At 38.9% G+C, this 24687-nt stretch overlaps 1 protein-coding gene across 2 annotated transcripts in view; it reads right to left on the minus strand.

Moving 5' to 3' along the window:
* LOC133515332 (large proline-rich protein bag6) overlaps positions 1-24328 on the minus strand; it is a 35005-nt gene extending 10677 nt beyond the window's left edge. The window contains exons 1-21 of one of the 2 annotated variants that reach the window (XM_061847808.1): positions 24178-24328; positions 23969-24056; positions 21194-21311; positions 20934-21064; positions 20221-20400; positions 17709-17792; positions 17062-17135; positions 15767-15917; positions 15366-15548; positions 14361-14910; positions 12688-12873; positions 10730-10933; positions 9885-10011; positions 8758-8863; positions 8507-8587; positions 8131-8337; positions 7229-7462; positions 6726-6875; positions 5881-6128; positions 5158-5230; positions 3837-4023 (exon numbers count right to left, since the gene is read on the minus strand). In XM_061847808.1, coding sequence (XP_061703792.1) covers positions 3837-4023; positions 5158-5230; positions 5881-6128; positions 6726-6875; positions 7229-7462; positions 8131-8337; positions 8507-8587; positions 8758-8863; positions 9885-10011; positions 10730-10933; positions 12688-12873; positions 14361-14910; positions 15366-15548; positions 15767-15917; positions 17062-17135; positions 17709-17792; positions 20221-20400; positions 20934-21064; positions 21194-21311; positions 23969-24031 — 3337 coding nt within the window. In that variant the 5' untranslated portion in view covers positions 24032-24056; positions 24178-24328. Of the gene's footprint in view, positions 1-3836; positions 4024-5157; positions 5231-5880; positions 6129-6725; positions 6876-7228; positions 7463-8130; positions 8338-8506; positions 8588-8757; positions 8864-9884; positions 10012-10729; positions 10934-12657; positions 12874-14360; positions 14911-15365; positions 15549-15766; positions 15918-17061; positions 17136-17708; positions 17793-20220; positions 20401-20933; positions 21065-21193; positions 21312-23968; positions 24057-24177 lie in introns of both variants that reach the window. The other variant, XM_061847801.1, reaches the window with a different exon arrangement.
* Positions 24329-24687: the final 359 nt, after the last annotated feature.

Raw genomic sequence — 24687 nt, forward strand, 5'->3', positions numbered from 1 at the left:
AAATAATGTTACGGAACCCTTCGTGCGCGAGTCCGACTCGCACTTGCCCGGTTTTTTAAGTACACAACTAAATAAATTTCGATTTTCAGTTAAACTATTTCAATTTATTTCGAATGTACGGGGAATTCGCGACTTGAAATGGCAGTAAAAATTCGATTGTAAATTTAAAACCTCAGGGTCGTTTTACGGCTGGCAAAGTTATCAATATTACTGACCTAATAAAATAAGGCCTAAGGCGCCTTTTACTTTCAGCACAGCATGATCGTTCAACCCTCGTTGTTCTTTGTCTCGTATTAACCTCTCTACAACTGGAGAATGCAACACATGCTGACACATGACAGCGTGAATATAATCTCTGAAATTGTGACGTCTCATGAGACCCTGATGGAGAATACAATTATGGAGCTAGATGGAGCTGCATAATTGAATTTTCTATCGAGATCTCATCGCCGGGCGGCAAACTTGGCGTATTTGGAGACAGACATAGCGATGTTTTTTGAAGACATGGGTTGACAACCACTTGACAACCATTATTTTCGGATTTTTATCCTTATTTTTTTGTTGTTAGTGTTTTTTTGTTTTGAATATACAATAAAACATTAAAACGACGACAATAATGAAAATCTTCTGGCCTAGTACCTAACCTAACCTAAAACAATCTGTAGGTCATCCGGCTAATGTACATGCATAGGAATAATCTTTCTAGGACTCGCATGCCAAGTGAGTTGGAATTTTCGCGGAAATATCAAAATGTACAATGGAGAAGAATTAGTAAAACAGTATAAGCCTACTTGATAATGACTTATATTTGAAGTCAGGTGCGACCTTAAATTCAACGCTTTTCATAAAATCGGCTAAGTGCGTGTGAGGTTTATAGTCTTTTTCAAACGCGAAGGGTAATGTGACACTTGAATTTTATTCATTCCATTACATTGACGTTTCAGACCAATATTTTTTGAGAAAAATAACTTGGATCCCTATTAATTTTAGTATCGTTGGAGTTTCATCTAGACACGCGGGAGCGTTTCCAGCCAAAAAAAGGAACTGGCGACTCAGCAACCGTGTGTAATATTACACGAACAATTTCGAGCTACTTTTAACCCTTCCACAACTTGGAACCTATTTAACCTACGAGTAATCCACACAGCTTAACTAAAATACAAAATTTCATAGACGTAGCTTAAATATTTATTTATAAATTAACTAAAAAAAAGCGGCCAAGTGCGAGTCGGATTCGCCCATGAAGGGTTCCGTACCATTTATGACGTATTAAAAAAAACTACTTAAATACTAGATCTCGCTCTAACCAATTTTCGGTGGAAGTTTGCATGGTAATGTATATCATTTTTTATTTTGTATGATCATTCTGTTATTTTAGAAGTTACAGTGGGGGGGGGGGGGGGGGGGACACATTTTACCACTTTGGAAGTGTCTCTTGCGCAAACTATTCAGTTTAAAAAATATATATTAGAAACCTCAATATCATTTTTGAAGACCTATCCATCCCACAAGTATGGGTTTGATGAAAAAAAAAATTGAGTTTCAGTTCTAAGTATGGACAACCCCCAAAATTTATTGTTTATTTTTTTGTGTGTGTGAAAATCTTAATACGGTTCATAGAATACATCTACTTACCAAGTTTGAACAGATTAGTTCTTATAGTTTCGGAAAACAGTGGCTGGGACATAAACGGACAGACAGACGGACATGACGAATCCATAAGGGTGCCGTTTTTTGCCATTTGGCTACGGAACCCGACTTGTAGATCAAAAATCTATCAAAACCTAACCCACTTCCAGATGACATTGAAACTTGAACTTTGGCCATCAACGTAGAGATGGCGCTGTACTGCGTCATATTTTTTGCGGTCACTGAATTGACAAATGTCAACTTTTGACAATCTGAGTTACCGTAAAATCTCCATAGGGAGCGTGCATGAACTATAGGAGGCAGCACAGGAGCCGTCAGATTTTTGGCGCGAGGCGTAAATGTGATGTTTATTGTTCCAATGTAGCCCACAAGATGGCAGAACCTACTATGCACAAGAAAACACGTGACGTGTAAATTTACATGTTTATTGTTCCGATTCAGGCCAAAAGATGGCAGACCCTCCAACGCGCACGGTCCCTATAGGTCCGTGTCAAAAGTGTTCAGCTGTCAGCTATAAATCATAGTTCCAAAACTCTCCAGAGTAGCGTTAGAGTAGCTAAGAATAATAACGTCTAGGGTTATTGACGGTGTAATGTGCGCTGTCTATGATTTAATTTTTTTTTTTTTTCAAATATTCTAGGTATTGTAGCGCCACCTATTTAAGGATTTTCGACAGATACTTTTTGGTACATGGAAATTTCTTCCTTACCTCTACTTTCCATAGTAAAATCCATACATTTACAGCAGCATTTACATTCCTGAACAACGCCATCTCGTTTAACTGTCAAATGCGAAGCACGAAATTGTCTAAGATTTTACGCATCTTACTCAATCAATATTTATCTTTAATATAAGGAAAAAATCCGAAAACTGAAAATTCTTAGATAAGTTGATGGAAAAAACATATTAATTAAGTCTTATGGATCAAATACCTAAACCCCCTGCCAGATGACCTAGAAACTTGATATTTGGCACCAAGGTAGGCTATTCGGTATACATAGGAGAAAGAATCTAAAAACTAGTGACAACTCGATAAAAAAAAAAACACATATTGGTAATTATTTGATTAATTAAGACTTGTAGACCAAAAACCTACACCCCACTTCTAGATGCTGTAGAAACTTGATAGACTATACAAGGTGCCCGCGAGGAAACGGATAAAAATTAACCACTTATTCCTGGGGTCATAAGAAGGAAAAAATCTGATACTAACTTAAGTCCATTCCGCACAAAAAATGTATTTTTTTACTTTTTTAATGGTTTTATACATACTAAGTACATGTTCTTGGAAAATGTATGGATTAATATGAATTGGTACATTTTTTTGAAAAAACTAGCCTATACAAAGTGTTCCTTGGCACTTTCATATTTGTCAATAAGGACGTCTAGACTAGATCCAATAGTGGCGTCATTGCCATCAAAAAGGTATTATGCACTGAAACACAATTAAAAAACTTTTTTTTTTTAAGTGGTATTAACTCTGAAACTAGGCGAATTAGAAATAAAGTTTATATGACAATATGTTTACCAACCCTTAGCACCTTGTACTGGACAAACGGCCGTCGGACCAATATAGCAAGTATGCAGACATTAAAAGTACATAGTAACACTATATTATCCCATACATTTTATTCATGAGAAAATAGGTAAGCTCTGGCGGCTCTGGAATCTGGCACTAATTAGGCATATACAAAGGAAAATCTGAAAACTGTAATTATTTGACAAGTAACCGCGTGTTTGAGACGGTCTCCTTTTCCGCTTGGGCAAATCTACTTTCTTGATTAATACAATCTTAAGAATATTTTACTTACATTGCACACTCGCTCCAGCGCTGAAATGGTAGAGTACGCACAGTTGAGGACGAGCTTGTGCGGGCCGCGACTGGCTTACACAGCGCCAATTGCGGCTCGGCATGCCCGAGAGGTAGGCGCTGAAAGGCTCATGGGTCGCGAGCACGTTGTTGGTCGCGAATGAATACAGCACACTCGCTCGGCGCTGCAGTGGGAGTGTACGTACTGTTGACAAATGACTCGAGTGTGTGGGGGCCGCGACTGGCGCATGCAGCGCAGCTTACGGTTCGGCATGCCCGACAGGTAGGTGCTGTAAGGCTCACAGGTTACGTGCACGTTGTTGGTCGCGAGTGAACACAGCACACTCGCTAGGCGCTGCAGTGGTAGTGTACGCACCGTTGATGAATGACTCGAGCGTGTGTGGGGGCCGCGACTGGCGCACACAGCGCCGCTTGCGGCTCGGCATGCCCGAGAGGTACGCGTCGCTGTACGGCTCCTGAGCCGCGCTCATGTTGTGTTGGTCGCGAGTGAACACCGGTACCCACTCTTCACCCCAGTGCTGTAGCAGCATCATTGGCGGTACCTACACATACAAACACAAATTAATGAAATCCGATAATAAATAAATAAAAACAAAATTAAATAATTAATAAACACTTAATTATTAATAAAAAACAACCTTTCGTTCCTTCAAAGTAATATCGTATACATAAGTGTCTAATCTTATAATAATTTAGCTAATAGTTACATAACTTAATGACAGAATAATACAAAATAAATACAAAGACGCCATTTAATGTGATACTATTAATGAAAACACTCACTCACACATTATTATTTATTTATTTGTTTGTTTAGACTAAAATGTATACAGTTGACGATGTTCTTTGCACTAATGCTTTCAGCATGTTGAAAGAGATATTCAAAAAAGATTAGTTTTAGTAGTAGAACCTGCATTATGTGAACTAGTGTTGTATATTATGTTTTCCACAAAAACTCAAGAATGTATATTATTCTTGACGGTATTGTACACATGTACTTCTATTCTATCTAGATTTTTCTTTGTCATGAGAATAATGAGAGAGAAGTGAGAAAAGGCTCCACTGCGTGTTTTCCTACACCTATGTCTTTTTTTATATATTTTGCACAGATTGTAAAATACGCGAGTTGAATGTTTTGTTAAAATTAATTGTAAAATATAAACGGCTGAAATATCTGATACCAAACCGGACAATTTCATAGCTTATGACTGCCATTTAAGTCTCTATATATAAATGACATTAATTGGAATAACATTTTACGTACCTGTCGTATAGGACATCGCTGCAATAACATTAATATAGAGGCTGTAAATTATGTGAGTTATTAGTTAGGCCGGTCGCATGTTGGATAGGAATTCAGGTTGCATGTTAATTTAAATTACCAATCGTACGGATAGAATGTGTAAACTTAAACTGTTTCTTTGTCAAACCAACCACGGAACCTACGAATTCTTATCCAGTGAGCGCGCTCCCGTACTACTATTATATCAACCCCTCATCTTACAGAGGTCCAGATTTGCCAGCAATAAAACCATTAGATTCGTTGACCCGGTATTGTGTCGGTGGGTAACTAGGGGTTGATTGAGATCATCGGTACAGAGCTTACAAATGTTCTCGCGAGTGAAATTCGTACGGGAACGTGAGTAATGTGCGACTGGCCTCAGAAGGAAACTTACGAAGTTAAGGTTGTTAGACTGTGAGTCGGGGGAAGTCCTTTGAGGCGCCGTCTCACGCTCCGGTCGGCTCGTTCTGTTTTAACAAAATAAGAATTAATAGTACATTACTATAGAGGCCGGGAAACGTAGGGTTGCAGGCCAAGTAGATATATACACGTTTCTCGACGAGATATGTATAGTGCTTTTCTCAAACGTGCAATTAAAACAAAAAAACTTAGTCAATTTGTTTTGTGGCGACCTACTCGGCTCGCCACTCTACCAGCGGTGTACAACCTTACGCGCGTAAGTCCGCGCGCCTGCGCGATGCGCCACCGCCGTTGCTTCGCGCGCGTTGCGCCACCGCCGTTGCTTAGCAACGAATATGCACAACAAATCACCGTACCAAGCTAACTGAAGCTAGTTGATGGTTGGATACCAAGACGTTGTGTCACAATTTGACGTTAAAAAACAAAAGAAGGTTGCTTTACAGTCCTAGGTGTGTAAGGCAGTATGAAATTCCTTTACATATCATCTTCACTCATGCCACCTGATATGTAGTATTTCCGGACCTAATTTGACGTAAGTCATGTCATCATTTCATAGCAACATTTACATATATTTATTTTAATAACAATGGGTCCCGAAATTCAAAGAGGGGTTAAACTTAAACTAAAAAAGAAATGGTTTAATAGCTAGAAATGGTTTAATAGCTGACAGTACAATTAAAAATGGATATCCATGTACCTTGTACTCTGGCTAGGTGTAGAGCGCGAAGGCTGCGGCTCAGTGGCCGGTGCCGCCTCGTTGCTGGAGAGCGGGCGGGAGGCGCGGGCCTCGCCGGCATCCGTCGTGGTGCTCGACACGTCGGAGGCGTTCGTGGGCGCCGGGTCCGTCGGCGCCGCGGGCGCGGCGGGGGCGGGGGCCGTCTCAGAGGCCGGAGGGGCAACGTCCATCGGGCTCGGCTCTGGAGCCGCCGGCGCCGCCGCGGCGGCCTAGTAAAACAATATGCTCCTATATCGGCGACTCTTATTACAATAATTATACAACTGATACATAATGACTCTTCCGCCGTTGAGGCAATCCGTCTCTGTGATTCCTCCCTCTCTTTATTCGACAAGCCCCAAGCAAACCCGTTTTCAAACGACTACTTCGCAAGCATCTTCTGTCAGAAGAACTTAAATAAGGTTCACCATCATGTATATGTACATAATTATATATATTAGTCTATCTTTTATACATTTTATAAGTAGTAGTATTTAACTATTACTTCACGTTTGACTTCACGTTTAATTTTTTCCTTATTATTTGTTATTATTTTTTCCTGCACCAACATACACAAATGTCTCTGTTTGACCCAATGGTTGACTGGTAGAGAATGCCTTTTGGCATTAAGTTTGCCATTTGTACATTTTCTTTATGTGAGCAATAAAGTTTAAATAATGAGAGGTAAAACAAAGTATGTTTTAAGACTTTTAAGTAAGGACAAGCAGACTGTCAATTTGCCATACTGCGATTGTCATTTGAATTACCACTTCAAACTATACCATTAAAAAAGTATTTGCAGATTTTCTATACTCGGCAGTACTTACAGCAGGCGCACGTCGTATAACGAACTGCTGTATGGGGTCGACCGGTGTGATGGCGTTCAGGCTGTTAATTACGACACCAAGGTTCTCCATGCCAAGTGTGATTAGCACTTGCTGAACGTCTTCGCTGCCCCAATCACGTACTTTCTCTTCCTGTATAATGAAAAAAACTTGTAGTGCTTGAATATTACAAGTTCATACTAAGAAGGATTATTAAGTTGGAATTAGAAAAATTGCAAAAGTTGTAGCAACGTTACCATAGCAACGAGCAACAGAAAGTTGTCTGCCTCATTTTCTATTCTATATTCGTCCACGACAAGTAGCCCGCCAAGTTTTTGTATGAAGCATGCCGTGACTACAGATACATTGTTACTGCCAAGAGTACCAAAGTGATGTAAACTAGCGGATGTAGTAAATCGTTATTAATTTTTAAGTTTTGTGACGTAAACGGTTTAAAACTGGTTGACGGCGGTCGTAAACGGTTTAAAATATAAGTTACAAAGTACCAGAAAGGCTCTAAACAGCGTGCGCAGTCCGTCCACACCGTCGCGGCAACAGTACGCCATGAGCGTGCACATATCAGTGAAGAGATGCGAGAACATGGCGTAGAAGCGCGCCACGAACGCCTCGGTGGCGGAATCGGACATGACCGAGGCCACGATCGCCGGCAGCCGCGAGGCGATCAGCGCACGCATCGACGCTCCGAAGTTGAACTCCGAGCGCAGTGGGACAATGGTTTCCTGAGGTAAAATTTTCAATCATCTTACTTAAAGGTTAGTAAAAAAAACTAGAATAGATTTTTGGAGCTGTTTTCTGATGACAATTTTCTAATAACTTATGATTATGACCCAATTACCGTTACCATAGCAACGAGCAACAGAAAGTTGTCTGCCTCATTTTCTATCTCTTTTGTCACAATAAATACTTCTCGCATGCTTGACGCGAGTCGGGCCAATAAAACCCTGTATTCATGGTTAAAATTTGTCGCACAACTCTACCAAAGTACTATTTCCTTGACGGACGCGCTGATGACAAGTTATCGCCCGGTATGCGCCCAGCAAAAACATATACAATGAGCACGGGACTTTACAATGCTCTTAGTCACTCAAGGAATATTCCTTGCATGCTTGATGCGAGTCGGACCAATCAAACTTCATATTCAAGGTTAACGGACGCTGTTGTAAAATTAAGGCGGACGGAAACCGCGGAAAGGGTTCCACGGAAGACCAGCGTCGAGATCCTTAGGTGCTATCTTGACATTAAGCTGAGTGGAGACCTTTTCAGTGACGCTTAATAATAAATTGGTTCTGTCGTCTCATTTATTACCTAAACTTAAGCGTTTTCTGAATAAATTTCTTCTATTCTATTCTATTCTAAAATAAGTTTTCCATGAACAATGTGCACTGACCACTCTCGACAAGAAGTCGTGTTGCTCGTCGACGAGGAAGCCGGCCACGGTCTCGAAGGTGTGGTCACTGTGCATGCCGCCGGAGCGCATCAGCAGCTCCTGCAGGTACACGCGCAGCATCTGGCGCAGCGCCTGGAACTCGTTGGGCACCAGCGCCGACTCGCCCGACACGATCTGCATCGGCTCCGTGAGGAACAGGTGGCGGGCCTGCGTACAAACAATACGGACGTTATGGGTGGATCAAGGAACTTTTACTCGAACCGTATGTTCCAATTAATTATTTTCTTGAATTGCGTCGCACTCATTTTGCAGGGAATTTTCAGGAAAATTGTGGTGGTGTCATTCAATATCTTATTTTGATTATATTTTTACTCACAACAGCCACGAAGAAAGCGTTTGTGAACGAAGCGCGCCCAGGCTCGCTGCTCAGCAAATCTACCATAGTCTGAATGTGGTTCTGAGAAACAAAGCACATGGAGTTAAAATAGCTAGGATTATAATATATATATTTAAAAAGTCAAATACTTATCTGTTTTGAATATTAGCCCATGTCAAAAATTTGCTACTGAATTAATAACCTTAAAAAATATTGTATAGGAAAAAAATTATAAGTGTAGTATGAGTAACCTGTGTGAAGTTGGAGTTGCGTTCGCGTAGGACCTCAATGTTCTGCGCGGCGGCGCGGTCGGCGCGGGCGCGCGCGTGCGCGGCGGCCTGGTGCTGCTGCTGCTCCCTGTTCATGTGGAAATAATGTGCGTATTTCACGTATAGTCAAATAAACGTTCAGGACCGGTAATGTAACGACTAATTTTCAAACATTGTTTATTGGCATGCTACACAATCTTTCGACCTTTTATTGATGTAAAAGTTTTATTGTATTCATAATATTTTTCTAGCATTTTTGTAAATTTTTGTGGTAATATCGTATACAATTGCGAAATCATGTCTTCTTTTTTATGATATGGGAGGCAAACGAGCAGAGTAATTGCCTGATGGTAAGCGATTACAGTCGCACATAGACACCTGCAAGACAAGAGTGGTTGTAAATGCGCTGCCAGCCTTTAAGATGGGAGTACGCTCTAGTATACATTGGTGGCATTCGATGTCTTTCAACGTCTATTGTCAATGAGTCTCCTTGCCAGTAAGATACATTAGTACCACTGAAAATCCGCAACATAGTAAAGGCCTTTTAGTTGGACCAAATACCTAATGCACTTAAGCGCCTTTTTGTATTGTAGCACGGGCAAGTTTCGGCAAATCCACGACTGGAGCCTAATTTTCCGTGAAGGGAGTGAGGGGTAGGCTAGTCCAACCAGCGTGTATGAATTTTGATATAACTATGTATCTCTTTAGAGTAATTACGACTGCCCTACTGTCGGAGCGGCTTGCCAAGGCTTCTTCTATACTGGTAAAGTGGGTTTTATCCAAGGCACCCTCAATGTCAATGAAAGTGCCGGGACACAGTTCCTTGTCGTCGATGGCTCACTCGATACGGTGGACAACATGTGTAGGACCGATTTCTGAGATTTACCAGAGTTTTAACCTTACTATTGAATATTGCATTTTTGGCGTTTGAAACCTAAGATCCCTGTCACATAATTGTTCTAAAGTTTTCAGCAGGAATCTTGTAAGACTGATGGATCTAAAGGATTTAGCAGCCCTGTAGTCATTCCTTTCTGGGTTTGGTATGAATATAGCATTCACGTCTCTAAACAGGCGCCCTTACATTTAAAATGTCATTGTTGATGGCATACCTGCGTCTAAGCAAGCGCCGGCGAGCATGCGGGCTGACGCACAACAGGAACCTGTCGTAGATGAAGTTGTTGAGAGTCACGGCGTGCGCGCGGGTCGTAGTCGTAGCGCGTCGAAGGTGCAGGTTGGCTGCGAATAAACACAACTCACTCAGGGCAATGCTTATTTCCAATTTAATTACTGAAGGCAGCAAGGACGGAATACTTGTTGAACTTTGCAAATAAAGGAGGATGGGCAGATTTGTATGGACACTGGCCTATGAACCAAAAAGAATAAGCGACATACCATCGGAAATGTATTTTTATATACTCCATTTTTTGTATGACAATCGTTGTCAAAACTCTGTTTAAAAAAAATATTACAAAAAAGTGTAAGAAAACGAATAAATAACTAAAATATCGTGACACAAAATCATCGACAATAACAAAACCTTCATGATCTGCGACACAGGAACTACGAGTATATATAGTCACGTTTCAACTCACACTACTTTTTGCAGCGATAACTTTTTTCACACAAAGATTTGGGACTACCTGCCACAGTAAAAGTTTTATAATTTAGAATAACCTCTCCGGTGACATATCCCTTGCCAACATTGGTCAAATAGGCCAATTTGCCCACCCTCCTTTAGTATTACCATTTGCATTAACGAGACCTAATTGATAGCCAAGGCGATGCAAATCGAATTAAAAAAAACCGACTGCCTATACCTTCGAAAAACATAGTCCATAATTTAGTATTTAGTCGGGCTAAAAAAACGTCCAAAGTTGTGTGAACGTGAACGGGGCTCGCAGGAGAGAGTATCGTCGTAAATCGTCCATATAGCCGAGGTAAGACTGATAGTTACCGTGTCTGCTCGGAGTGTGTCCGTTCTGCGGCTGCGGCTGCGGCTGCGGCTGCTGGTCGGGCGCGGCGGTCGGCATGGCGTGCGCCACTTGCAGCGCGACGGCCTCGCCGCCCGGCAGCAGGCCTTGTCGGATCACAGACGACACGATGTTTTGCAGTAGGTCCGCGCTCGGGGCGCCACCCCACGGCATTCCGCCTAGGTAGACTGGGGAGGAACACAGGGTATGTAAATTCCAAAGTAATTTATTTTAGTAAATTTGCTTTTATACGTTTTTTTCGCCAGGGTTTTCAAATATACTATATAATGTCCGCCTAATATCATGCTATTCATGCTTAGGAGGACCATGCTTGAAACAGACTCGCTCATAAATGTACTAACATGTGAGTATAATCCAGAAGAAATCATCACAACAACAAGCCATCAAACCGATTTTATTAAGAGATATTATTTTTAATTATTCTGTGAGTTAAAATTATAGGTAAACCAAGAGAATTTGAACACACCTCCAAGTTTTTCACCAAAGCTAGCCTCTTTAATAAGCTACAAAATGAATGCATTTACTTAATTTTATCTGTGGTATAACAGGGTGTCTTTTCTTTTATTGACTACATCACTATACATTTTCTTTACCCGCTCGTTAAAATAAATCGAATAAAATCTTTTTTTTTATAAATATGTTTTTAATAACATAATAACGTTCATATGATTTAGATTTGTAATGTTTACAGTTAATAGGGGCTGCTTACAGTACAGACTGGCTATAAGAAGAAACTCGTTCTTGGGAAATTGTAGAAAAGCTATAACAAGATACCAAAAAAATTTCACCGAGCTTACACTCTTTAAATTCAAAACCGTTGTTAAGCAAAAACTCATTTCACGAGCACGTTACAAAATGAGCGATTATGGATAAAGATGTTTGGCAATGATAATGTCCTGGACTAAAAATCCAGTGCTATAAATTGTATGCACTGGATTTTTAAAGAGGGTACCTACTGTATGTTTTTTTAGTTCCATATTAATTTAAATTGTACTTTTAATTTAATGTATGTTCATAATAAGATGTAATGTTTTGAAAATATGTGTTCCGCCGAGTTTCTTGCCAAACCCATATTGGGATACCCTTCTAAAATTTAGGAGCGATTTAAATCTTCTCGGGACAGAGGTGTAGGGTTAGAGCCGGCGTAGCTTTGTTTGACGTTCATAAACGCATTGTAATATGCTTACTTAAAAAATAAACTATCTTTATCTTTTATCTAGTGTTTTCCTCACGTTAATGTGTTGAAATTATTTGTTTCATTCGGGAGCAAAATTCGTTTAACCGTTGTGCCTTGAAACTGTCACAACGCTAAAGATTCCATTTTTAGAACCACTCGCTACGCTCGTGGTTCATGGTATCTTTCGCTCTCTCGGATATCAATGTTAGCACGAGGGGTTAAAAAAACAACTTCGCACCCTTGTAAAACCAATAACTATTAGTACCTTTATGGTCGTGTTATTTTGTTACAAATTAAAATCAAAATATGTGCCCTTGTTACTAAAACTTCACATTATACATATACAATATCCATTAGGGTGTGCCACCGAACCTTTTTTTGCAACTTCTAATAGTTACTATAAGTTAGGTTTAGGTCTAATAAAATGACGAAATATGTAAAAAAAATACGGTTATTATATACTTTTTTTAGCTTGCTCAAACGAGGAAACAAATAGCTAAGTTCACACAAACACTAAATTTTAGTCATTAGTATAGGACTCCTTTAAGTCATATAAAGTAAAAAAGTTGCAGGGAAATTATATGTAATGTGTTGTGTTAATTTATGTTTGCCCTACCGTGTCATTAAGCGAAGTCGGCCCATGGAGATGTTTGTATGAATTCAGGATGTTGGTTATTGACAGTATAAATAATATAATAAAAATAAATAACTAACTGTCTGCTCCGAAGATGTGGGGAGTATTACCTCCGCCGTCGGCTTGTTGCACGCCGATGCCGTGCAGCGCGGGCTCGGGGCGCGCGCCGGCCGCCGCCGGCCCCGCGGGCACCGACCCCACGATCTGACCGTTGGGGATCTCCTCCATACTCATTACCACCTCCACGCCACCCAGACTGCCGTTCTGGCCTAGGCCACGGAACAAATTCTCAAAATCTAGGACAAATAAATCAATAGAATATCCCCGAAGTCGACAACGTATGTTAATCTGTACCTATGCCCCCTTGATGATTATGGAAAAATAACATTTAATTAATTAATTTAAGTCAAATCTTCTATCGTTAATATATTCCGAAGCAAAGTTTCATTGACTGTTTAGCTGAATCAGCTATGAATCGTTTGTCTTTATACGTCAATTTGACTTAAGGATTTGTAAGAAAGGGATAAAACATAATTTAACTAATTCGGCTCGTAAAGTTTTATGAATAAGGGAGTTAGACTTTTCACATCCTAATAAAATCAATGAATCTTTGCTCAAAAGCAATAAAAAATCACAGACAACTAAACTATCAAAGTAATACCTAACAATTATCTGCCCACAAACTTATTAAAATAAGATTGTGTAAAGATCATTCCGGACACTATTTAGTTGATTCGGTTCACCCTTGGTTTACGGAATATTTTTCAAGTAATTTCATATTACAAAATTATATAATATTTTTTTATTGGAAAAAGGTAAACCTTGGGCTACAATATCACCTGATGATAAGTACCGATGCAGTCTAGGATGGAGTCTGCTTACCTAAAAGATGTCTATTCACTCTCGATTTAAAAAGATCCAAGTTATAGTGGATTGGGAATAGATTAATTCCACCCCTTATCGTGTTTTCATTTCATTAAAAAATTGAAACACTAATCATGTTTTTTTGGACGATTCATTCATGTAATTTAATTTCACGGAATCATTGTTATGTAGAAAAGTTATTTCTTATAAATTAAATATACCAAAGTTTAAGACACAGGACAGTTATTTAGTCGAACATTGATAAAATAATGATAGCTTACCAACTTTTCTATACCTCATTTGTTTAGCAATAGAATAAGGATAAACAATCTTAACATGTCTTTTTATACGTAAACACTTATTAATGTAAGTCACTTTACTACATTTTAACAAAAAATCATACCGTCGTATCATTAATTTAAATTATCTTTTTAATTTAATGCATGTTAATTATAAGATTTAATGTTTTGAAAAGATGTGTTCCGCCGAGTTTCTAGCCGAACCCATATTGGGATACGCTTCTAAAATTTAGGAGGGATTTAAATCTTCTCGGTCAGAGGTGTAGGGTTACAGCCCGCGTAGCTTAGTTTGATGTTCACTTAAAAAACTATTTTTACTACATTTTCACAAAAAATCATACCGTCTAAACTAAATAACTCCACGGTCAGCAGTAATTTTATTAAATAAAAATAAAAATCAATACAAAATATTCTAACTTTCATTTAGTTAAGAGAACACCCATTGACTTATTTAGATAACTTTATTAGGTGGTGCTACATGAAGTCTCTGATAATTCAGTTGTCTGCAGCTTAATCATTTGCCAAATGGATCACATTTAATTGAGTAACAGATCAAGAAATTTTGAGTAAAATAGATTTTGTTGAGAAAGGAGGCAGGTGTTGGCAATGCGTATACTCACCAAAGAGCACCTGACGCCTAGGTTGTTGTGGCTGGTTGCCCTGGTTCGTCTGGTTGGCCTGGCCGTCCTGCTGTGGTTGCGGCTGGTTGGGCTGGGCCGGCTGGCCGCCACCGGCCGGCACCTGGGCATGGGCGCCGGTCAGCCCGTTTAACAGGGCATTCTCAAGAGCGAACGCTATCGGCACCCTGGTCTCGATCTCCACTTGGTACGTGATGGGATCAGGCTGTATGTTTATGTTGACGGTAGGCTGAGTGGAGTTTCTGCCTGGGGCGTTGGGTTCAGTAGTTGGCTGAGCGTCAGTCAGGTTGCCGGTGACGGTGACGCTGGGCGCGGGGGCGGCGGCGCTAGTGCTGGTGGCGGTGGCCGTGGCCGAGGCGCTGGTGACGGTGGCGCTCGTGACGCCGGTGGCACTGGTTGCGGTGGCGGTGGTAGTAGGCGCGGCTTGACCGGTGGCGGTGTTGGCCGCGCCTACGCCGGCGCCCGCCGTCGGAACGGTGCCGTTCTGCCCCGGCTGGCGGCGGTTAGACTGAACCACGTTAATGTGCGCCTGCTGTTGGTTAAAAAAGAAGTTATATAAGCCCCAGTTGTTGCCACCACTTGCATTTAGATATTTTGGGTAACGGTCTACTTGGCAAAAGGCCTAAAGTATATTGTAGCCTAAAGAACAGCACAGCCAAATGTACAAAAAAAAAATATACAAGTACTTTATGGTTTATCATAGGGCATTTGTCGTTGGACAGCCGTCTAGGGTTAATAAAAAAACACTCAAATACAATAATACAGCATATTAGGTGGGCCAACATCAAGTGGATGCCGGAAGAAGGACGTGGCCGGGGTAAACTTAGGTGGAGATGGCGGACACCTTTAATAACTGTCCGAAGGAAGTATTGAATCGGGAGTCATACAGATCAAGAGAGGCCTATGCCCAGCAGTCGGACATCAATTCGACATACGTCAGCGTTGAGCGTGCATTTCGTGACCGTGGCGTAATATATTGCAAGTTACCTGCATGGGTAGCGGGTGTCGCATGACGGACGCCTCGGAGGTGAGGCGCGGGTTCCGCTGGCCGACCTGGAAGTTGATGTCGCTCACGGCGTGATAGGCGTGAGCGAAACTGTGCATGATGTCCGATACAATGTCGACGGTTCGCTGCGCGTTCTGGCGTTCCTCTTCCGTGTAGATCGGCGGCTGTATGAAAACAAGGTTAACATAAAGTAACGGTATATGCTAGCTATAAATTGGAACTTTGGATACTATATTTTATTGAATTGAGAATTATTTTATAATCGTTAGTGAGATCTAGTCAGCTAGTCCAGTGTAAAAAAAGCCTCTACTAGCCCGAGCTGCCCGAGGCCGCTGGACCGCGAGTGGTGGTAGCTCCTGCGGGCAACTGTCGTGAGGTGTACCTCGGCACTGTTAGCAGCCATGAGCAGGTGCGTGTACTGGGAGCGGTGCGGCGCGAACTGCTCCTGCAGCGACTCCAGCTCCTCCATGAGCTGCCCGAGGTCGCGAGGCCGCGAGTGCCGCGCGCGGAGAGCACGGATTGCGCGGTAGCTTCTGTGGACAAAGACCAATAGCATTAAGTATAAGGCAACGATCACACAAAACGATCAAACTCGTAACATCACTTTGGATGTAATCATTTTAGAGAACCTTGTGCTATATAAATAGGTCTTAATACTGACAGTTCTTAATAAGAGAAAGGATGCAAAATCTAAGAAAAATATCGTGCTTCGGATATGAACGCTGAAGTAAATTTGATGTCACTGTACGCCCCTGCACGGTTTACGGTACTTTGGCTGTTATAAGTCAAACTCGGGGGCACATTTTTATGTAAGTCATAAATATTTTATTGTACGTAACACCTATTCTTGTTTCGTCCATTTACATCAGATAGTTAATTAAAAGTAAAACTGCGAACCTATGAGGATCTCTTCCAGCTATCGTCAAAAAATAATTAAAATGTATACCTAAAACAAAGATTTATTGATGGCACTAGATTAACTAGATGAGTACAGTTTCAAGACAATTCCGCGCTTAGAATTTGACAGCTACACGAGGTGGGGCTGTACGGCTCAGTACATTATGCGGTAACTCTGCTTTGACTCTGGTTGTCGAAAATGTACGTTTGGCAATTCAGTGACCAATATTCTGTGTCCCCTGTCCTACAATAGCTCTTTGCCTAAAGTAATCCGACATTATTAAATACTATATAATATATATATAAGTCTTATTGACGTCTATAAAAATTACATATTGTGATAATCATCCGCACCTTCCAATTAATGCTAAACACCTATTCTACTATGAACAGCTTTTACCCGCCTTCCATCCATTTTTTCTCATAATTGCGAGTTAAGAAGACTCCGAATGTAATCATGTTTGTTGAATTATTGTTTGCAATTATATTTCGTTTTTTTGATAATAATGATGATTTATTTATGTGAATTACATCTTGACATAAACGTGCCTTGTGGCCTATTTGCTGAGTAGGTAAATGTTTGAGTTTGAGTTCCGCTCGCAGTGGAAGGCGGGCATTCGATATGCAAAATGAGCCAGAGGACCAAATCACTTTTATTCATTTATTATTAGCGTTAGTAAACTAACATGTAGATTAAGTTCAAACTGACAATATGTGGACCATTATGTTGTCTGTAATAAATAAATGTATTGATTGATTGATATTGAAAAAATACTTCACCTGCGACGCGCGTGCTGTGCTCGCGCAGCCGAGTCTGGGGGCGCTTCGCCAGCTTCGTCCAGTGTGGAGTCACCCTGCAATCATGTTACACTTTAGTCTACTATTATCTCAAGGCTTTAACCCTTTGACCGCCAAAAACGTCAACTGACGCGCGCCACTACAGCCCAATATCAACCTTCGTGCATTGCGACACGGTTCACGATCACGCGCCATGCACAACAGGCGTGACTTTCAAAAGGTTAAAGAATGAAACGAAATAACATGACTTGATTGGTGGCATGACATCATTTCATGGATACATGCAGAAACTCATTGGTGGAATGACAGGTTTACATGTTTTTTTTTTGTTTGTATTCTTGGTCCTATACAATGTACTAGTCAGGAGAGCCACTCGTTGCACTAGAAAGCTTAGTGATAAAAGTCACACTCTTTTTAACCAAGTGGATTACGTGTTAGCCTAATAGCCTAGGATTATGGCCGTAATGAAAAAATGTTTTTTTTTTTTAAGTGTGTTACAATGTGAAAATTAAGGGCCTTTTTATTGAGTTAAATCGTTAGTAATACTGATTTTAAGAAGTAATGACCCAAAGTTTCACGTTCTGTAATGAACATTATTGATTTATTAGGCAAATTGCGAGCCACTTTACCTCTTCCTGGGCGCCGCTAGGTGCGGGATCTGTTTCCATGTTCTCTACATTGCCCTCGCCGCTACCCGACGCTGCCGCATTTTCCTACAAGGGCATGGACTTATGTTTATACGGTATGCAACTTGCTATTCAAAAATAATAGGTACAGTCAGCATCAATCGGACAAATATATCGTAACAAGACAGAAGTTTTTGTGGCAAAGACGAGTGCTTGAGAAAATGGAACATCGACAAATAATAACTTCGATAAGTCAGTCATAGATTAATAATTAAAAGATGTAAATTCTACTTGATATAATTGACTGGGAAATTTCAAGAATGCAAATCAATTACAAATCTGACCATAATTTCTTTATTACATATATTAAGTATTTAAAAATAAAAAAGTATACTGTATAATATAGTGTCAAAAAATAAGAAACTATCTATCGGTGTATCAAAGAATATATTGAACATGTTGTGTATTTCGCGGTAGCAATCTTTTTATACCATGTTAAAAATATCTATAACGCCTAGGTAACATTGATATTAGACATGTCGAAATTTGATTTAGTCAATCACTTTATTTTGCCACAAAAACTTCTATGTCTGATCGTAACACATCTTTGTTAGTAAAGAAATAAAATTTTGGCCATGACTATTTGATAAGTTTATTCTGTTCAATAATTCCCCTACGATTTTTACAGAATTAAGCAACTTTGATATGCATCAACCAAATCACAGCTATTTTGGGTCATTAGTAGGGGTCATCCATTAATTACATCACACGAATTTCTAGGTTTTTTGACCCCATCCCTCCTTGTTACACTTGTTCATTTTTAGCAAAACCCTCCCCCCTAGTGTAACGTCACTTTTTGGTAATTTTGTTTTCAACGAAAACAAAGATGAAGAAGTTAAAGTGACGTCATAAAGTTTGTTGCTCGCCTTCCCCTTTGTCACAACATGACACTTTTTCTTGACCCTCTCACTCCCCCTAAACATGTGATGTAATTAATGGATGACCCCTTTGCAACTTCAAAACATATATTATTATTGATTAATACTCCAATAGTTATGGACTAATTATAAGTCCCATTTGGGCTTTGATCATTTGGGATTCTCTTCTACACTATCTACAATACCAATTGGCGACAGCTGGTGGTCTCACACTAGTTGGCTGTTATAATAGTTATTTTCAACACACTTGCTCAAAACGACGTTTTTATTCCACCGATTTTTGGCTCATAATCCTAGTTATTAAACACGCGTGCTGTTTCAGTATATTATAACACTTTTCATTATATTGTCCGACTGAGTTAAGAAGGTAACTGATTGCTAATAATATGCATGGAAACGGAGCTTTCTTAATTTGGTCGAGTAATACATTTTTTTCAACCACTATTAGGTTACAAATGTTAGTTCAAAGAGGTTTTATCACACCAAACATAATTTATAGATTAAATTATCTCGTAAATTACATTAATGAATTAACATAACATTTTATCAATTTGATCTCCATCCGTCGAAAAGAAACACGAAAATATTAGCTTTTTTACATTATTTTAATTGGCTGTTTGTCGATTTCGTTCGCGCCTTTGCCTTGCGCGCGCATTGGAATCGTGCGTAAAAAAAAATAACGCGGCAGCCATTTTCCGTATTTGTCATAAAATTTTAATAGTTTTGCATGTTTTTAGTTTATATATTGACAAAAATGTCATTTTCAAGCATTGAAAATGAAGAACCAAAAAAATTGACACTGCCAGGAATACTCTTAGAGGCAAGAGCCGAGAACGATAGCCTTTTACCATCAAAATCGGGTGAAAAATAATTGGCGGCATATTAAACTTTTATTCAATGGAAAATCAGCAAAAACGCCCAGTCTTTCTTGGAAAAGGTGTTGGCAGCTGAGTTCAATGAACTGGCGAATAAGTGCCTACAAGCCCCGCACGCTTTGTTGCAATTATTCGATGTTAAAACTGTAAGCCACTATTTTGAAAATTGTACTTTTACTGTTTTGACAATAAGAAAATCTAATTTATAAGTTTTTTTTTTCCTCGCAAGTGTTGAAAAACGTCGAATGAAACGCATGTGCACATCGGCTTTCTTATTACGCGCTCGCTTACAGCTCGCGCGCACAATATCGCCTCGTGTGCAATGACCAACTTAGCACACTTGTATCGCAATCTACTATTACGATACAAGTGCAGAAAATAGGAAATTCGCACGTGTATGGTACAACGTTTTACGGTACATATACGGTACATATCTTTAATGTTTCGACATATGCAGGGAAAGTGCTCATTCCAGTACTCGTGCGGGAAAGTAGCACCATATGTACTGTAAAATATTATATATGTGTGACAGGGGCAACATAATAGAACAGCCAGTGTGGGACCACCAAGGAGTCATATTGATATCTCTTTCATACTTGTTTAGACCAGCGCTATTGAAAGGGATGGCATTATAGCTTCAGTCGTCACTTGGTACTGCAACTACTATAGTGTATTCTTCATAGCAGTTACGGGAGGACTTACTGCGCCGACTTCTCCATTAGCAGCCTGGGCTTGAGCCTGTGCCTGTGTTTGAGACTGAGACTGGAGGCTCGCCAAAGACGTCTTGATTTCAGACACCATGAGGCGGATGAAGTCCAGGCGACCCGACGTTGGCGAAGTGGAAGCTTGCTCTTCTCTGATGATACTGGCTAGTGGGCTAGGCTACAAATATAGAGATCGTTTATTAAATGGGGAATAGGCGTACAGATTTATACTTTCAAATGTAGCAATTTATCGAGATCTATCATTTCAAACGCTGCTAATCAATGCTTCTAAATGAGTTGGAAGTTTTGAATGTCGCGCCATCTGTAATTAGCGTATTGTCATGTCACACTGAAAAATCATAAATGAGCTTTGAGGTAGAAATCGTCAATACATGAAAACCATAAATTGATCGACGTAACTGAAATAATGTGTCCTATACGGCTACCTCCAGTTTGACACTGAGATATTCGCTAGCGTGTGCGTAACTTACTTTCTATGCATCTCGCTTGTACTCAAATATTAGTGCGAGCGAGATGAATAGAAAATAAGCTACGCAGACGTTAGCTAATAGCCCGCTTTGATACTGCTAATAGAGTCGAGGTAAGGCTACTTGTCGTGTTTTTAATTGTCATACTATGCCTATATTTTGAATGGTATTTGAAACTGTTTTGGGATGTTGGTTTTTATACCATTATTAATTAGGTTCTTACCCGTCTAGCCTGGTTGGGGTTAGCATTAGCGCCGTCGGCGGCGCCCGCGCCTGCGGCGGGGTAGCTGGAGTGCCGCGACTCAGGGCTCGGCGGCGCGCGCTGCACGAGGTGCACTACTTTGCCGTGTACATCTAAAAATAATATTGCATTTACTTACCTATTTAAATACCCAATAATCGGAAAGATGTACTTGTTTATTTAGTTAGCCATTACATTACACATAAATCAACGAGATCTAATTATAATTCAGAGTTACTTACCATAATCTGATAGTCTCTTTTCGTCTTGCAGTACTCTCCCACAAAAAATGAGGCGCTGTAGATTTATTTCTATGCCCATTTGCTCCCTTACTTTCTCCTTAAGTTGCTGAACGGTGATCTAAAAATTATGTTGACTAAAATAGTACTTGGTATTGACATTGCATTTAACAGATTTTACAATATTGCTTTGGGTATGTCATAGCCAGATTGTAATAACATAATACATTAATTATGATTAAATATTACAACAATACTTAGTGTTATTCAAAATTAGAAAAAGAGTAAACTGATCTTGCTCTTTATTATACTGAATGTCAATATAAGAAGTCACACAGTCTGATACAATACCCGACGCTACAGCTTGTAATGAACATTGTCAACATAGTTACTCGCATTGCACACAGCCTTATAGTCAACATAATAAAACATTTGAGTAACAAAATTATTTATCTCCTTATATAAGAAATAGAGGACAGATTGGCATTTTACACTTTCCTGTGTACCTACAGCATACAGAAATAAAATAACAAAAATAATGTGTAAAAAAATCGCCCAGCACTAAATTAATAATTTCCTAAGCACGCAAGCAAATGTTGATAGCCAGATTTAATATCCTCATCCTTCCCAAAGTACATATTCTATTTTTAGCAAGTTACGAATGAAAAGCCTAGGTAGGTTGAAACAAAGGCAAATCGCCTCTAGTTTCCAAATAATTTGGTTTAAATTTCAATGGCCTAAACTGAGTATGATGGGCAGGATGATTATTGATTATATAATGTAAGGTGATGTATGTCACCATCTACATTGGTTGTCAAATTCTAAATTTTTTTTCTGTCAGTCCACAATCTTCTACAATTAATAACTATTTGGTAGCATTAAAAAGGGGCATTGTTTTACTGATCATGTATATTGTGTTAAAAACAAAAACTTCCAAAAACCACCAGGATCTCTTAACTACCTCCAAGGTCAATAATAAGAGCAAACAACGAAAAGTTGAAACATTGAATTATTCAAGGTTTGTTTTAATGCATTTTCCTGTGTGTTCCTTGTGACCTGACAATACTATGAAAAAATTTATTCATTGGATGTTTTCTCTTGACCTACTTGAAAATTAAAATTACCCTTAAGACTTGTAGCATTAGCTGCACTACTACTGCCTGTACTATCACGCAAAAAATGATCAGTTGAATTTTATGAAATAAAATGAAAAATAAATCTGTATCAGACCATAAAAGAAAAAAAACAGTAATTACTTAACCACTCCTATGCTTAGGACTCAGATCTGTGCGTGGGAATTAAATCTACTGCTCTAAATGTCAAGGTCACTTTTTCAAATGACCAAATTTGATAGGCGGCATTGAAGGGGTTAATTTGCAAGACAGTGCAAGAAGAGGGTTATTCCCACTAACAATTTTTTTTTAGTTACCACCAAAATTTGGTTAGCGTTGAATACTAATAAAAACAGTATACATCATCACCATATCAGCCTTTTATCGCCCACTGCTGAGCATAGGCCTCTCTTCCAGTACGCCACTTATCCCAGTCCTGAGCTATTCTCATCCAGAAGTGACCCGCAATCTTCCGAATGTTGTCCAACCAACAAGCCAACAGATGTCAGGGTACATATAGAGTACATGTATATAGAGTGCTTTAATCAATAATTAAAAGAATTAAAAATATTATATTAATTGAAAGTAGAATAATTATAAGTGAATTAGTTTTTAGTTTAATTTTAAGTTGATTACTGTTTCAGAAAACTGCCTTAAAAGTGATCAATAATAGTCAGTCTGCCTGATTCTGATTTGTTTGTTCAATTTTATAATTGTGACATTATTTATTGAAAGGGACTTTATTGTCAATGGCACTTATGCCATTATAAACAATGCTTTACTATGTAAATACAATGCTGCGCTATACAGAGCAACATAAGCACTCTTAACAAAAGATCCAGGTTTCATAGATAATGTCACAAGTAATTCAGTTTACAATTAATAAGATAAATTTCATCCAAATATTATATCTTTAATGATTTAATTATAGCGCTTGCTCCCTTTCAATATTTTTTATCACATATACATATACATGTGTAGTATAATTATTTATTAAAGCACTCTATATTTATTTTATACTATTTCTGCTATTTATTAGTTTTAAACTATAACAGCATTTTGGTGGTAACCACTGGGAAAAAAAATCCCAGTAGTTACTACCAAACCAAGTTGGTGGTAAATAGTGGGATTTTTTCCCAGTAGTTAATAGTGGTAAAAGGTGGGAAAAAAATCCCAGTAGTTACCACTGGTAACAACTTGGTAATAACTAATGGGAATAACCCCAAGAAATGGACATTGCAATGCAATGTTTGTAACTGTGAAATAAAGTAATGTATTGTATTATAGAATTCATCAATTATTCATTACTTTTTTCAATTACTTAAATATTAAATGACTTTTAAAATCATAACCATTTAAATTTCACATATTGTAACTGTAACTTATGCAGTAAGAAATATGTGGGTAGTTGATAAACAATTAGTAACTCAAAATTACTTGATAGAGTAATATACATACAAAATGGCATTGCCACTATATTTTAAGCAGCATCTGCAATATAATTTCAAAATAAAGTAAGCATATTCACAAAACAAAGTGCATTGCTGTGACATTTCAGTATCGACATTCAGTGATATACACTATTCAATGTAAGGGTAAATGGGCTGCAACAAATATAGAATAGTATGTATGCATAGAAATAAATCGTTAAATCAATATTTCTCACCTCATCTTCCACTGAGAAGTTGTGATTCGTTGAATCCAAGGTTTTTATGGTAAATTCGATCATTTTTTACAACGAAACATGAACGCCCCTGCAAAGTACAGTAGAACAATGTGATGCTTAGGCGTGATACGTAATTAAAATTTATAATTTATAACGCCACCATAATAAAGAAAAATCACCAAACATTTAGGTTACAATTTAATACTCACGCTTGCGACAATTTTATTCACTGAATAGTTTTGTTATTAGCTGATTAATTTCCTTGGGAATGTGTATTCGTCTGTATGCGAGCCGAGAACACCGAGCCAGAGAAAGATCATGGGAGCATAGACAACCTAGATTTTGACATAGTCGATGTTTACAAATCTGGCTAGAGTCAGCGATTATTACAGCCATCTTCTTTCTTGATCGTAATTTCTCATGCTCTAAAAAGTGTGCAGAAAGTAATATGTTTCTGCACTACAGCATTTTGCTTTCCAAGTACGCTTTTTTTGCGATATACAATAACAATTTGGTTTTAAATGGATTTATTATACAATTTCTCCAATAAGGTATAAAATACAAAAAGTCCCCTCAAGAAATACTATAGAAAATACTATATATGTTTTTTTTAATACACGTATATTTTACTTCCCGCCTATTAAAAATGAAAAGTAGAGTGTTTAACTCCGGTGGAGGCACTATTTCAGTCTCCACCCTAGTGAGTATTATATTCTTTG

The sequence above is a fragment of the Cydia pomonella genome, chromosome 1 (genome assembly GCF_033807575.1).
Source record: "Cydia pomonella isolate Wapato2018A chromosome 1, ilCydPomo1, whole genome shotgun sequence".
Taxonomy (NCBI): Eukaryota; Metazoa; Arthropoda; class Insecta; order Lepidoptera; family Tortricidae; genus Cydia; species Cydia pomonella.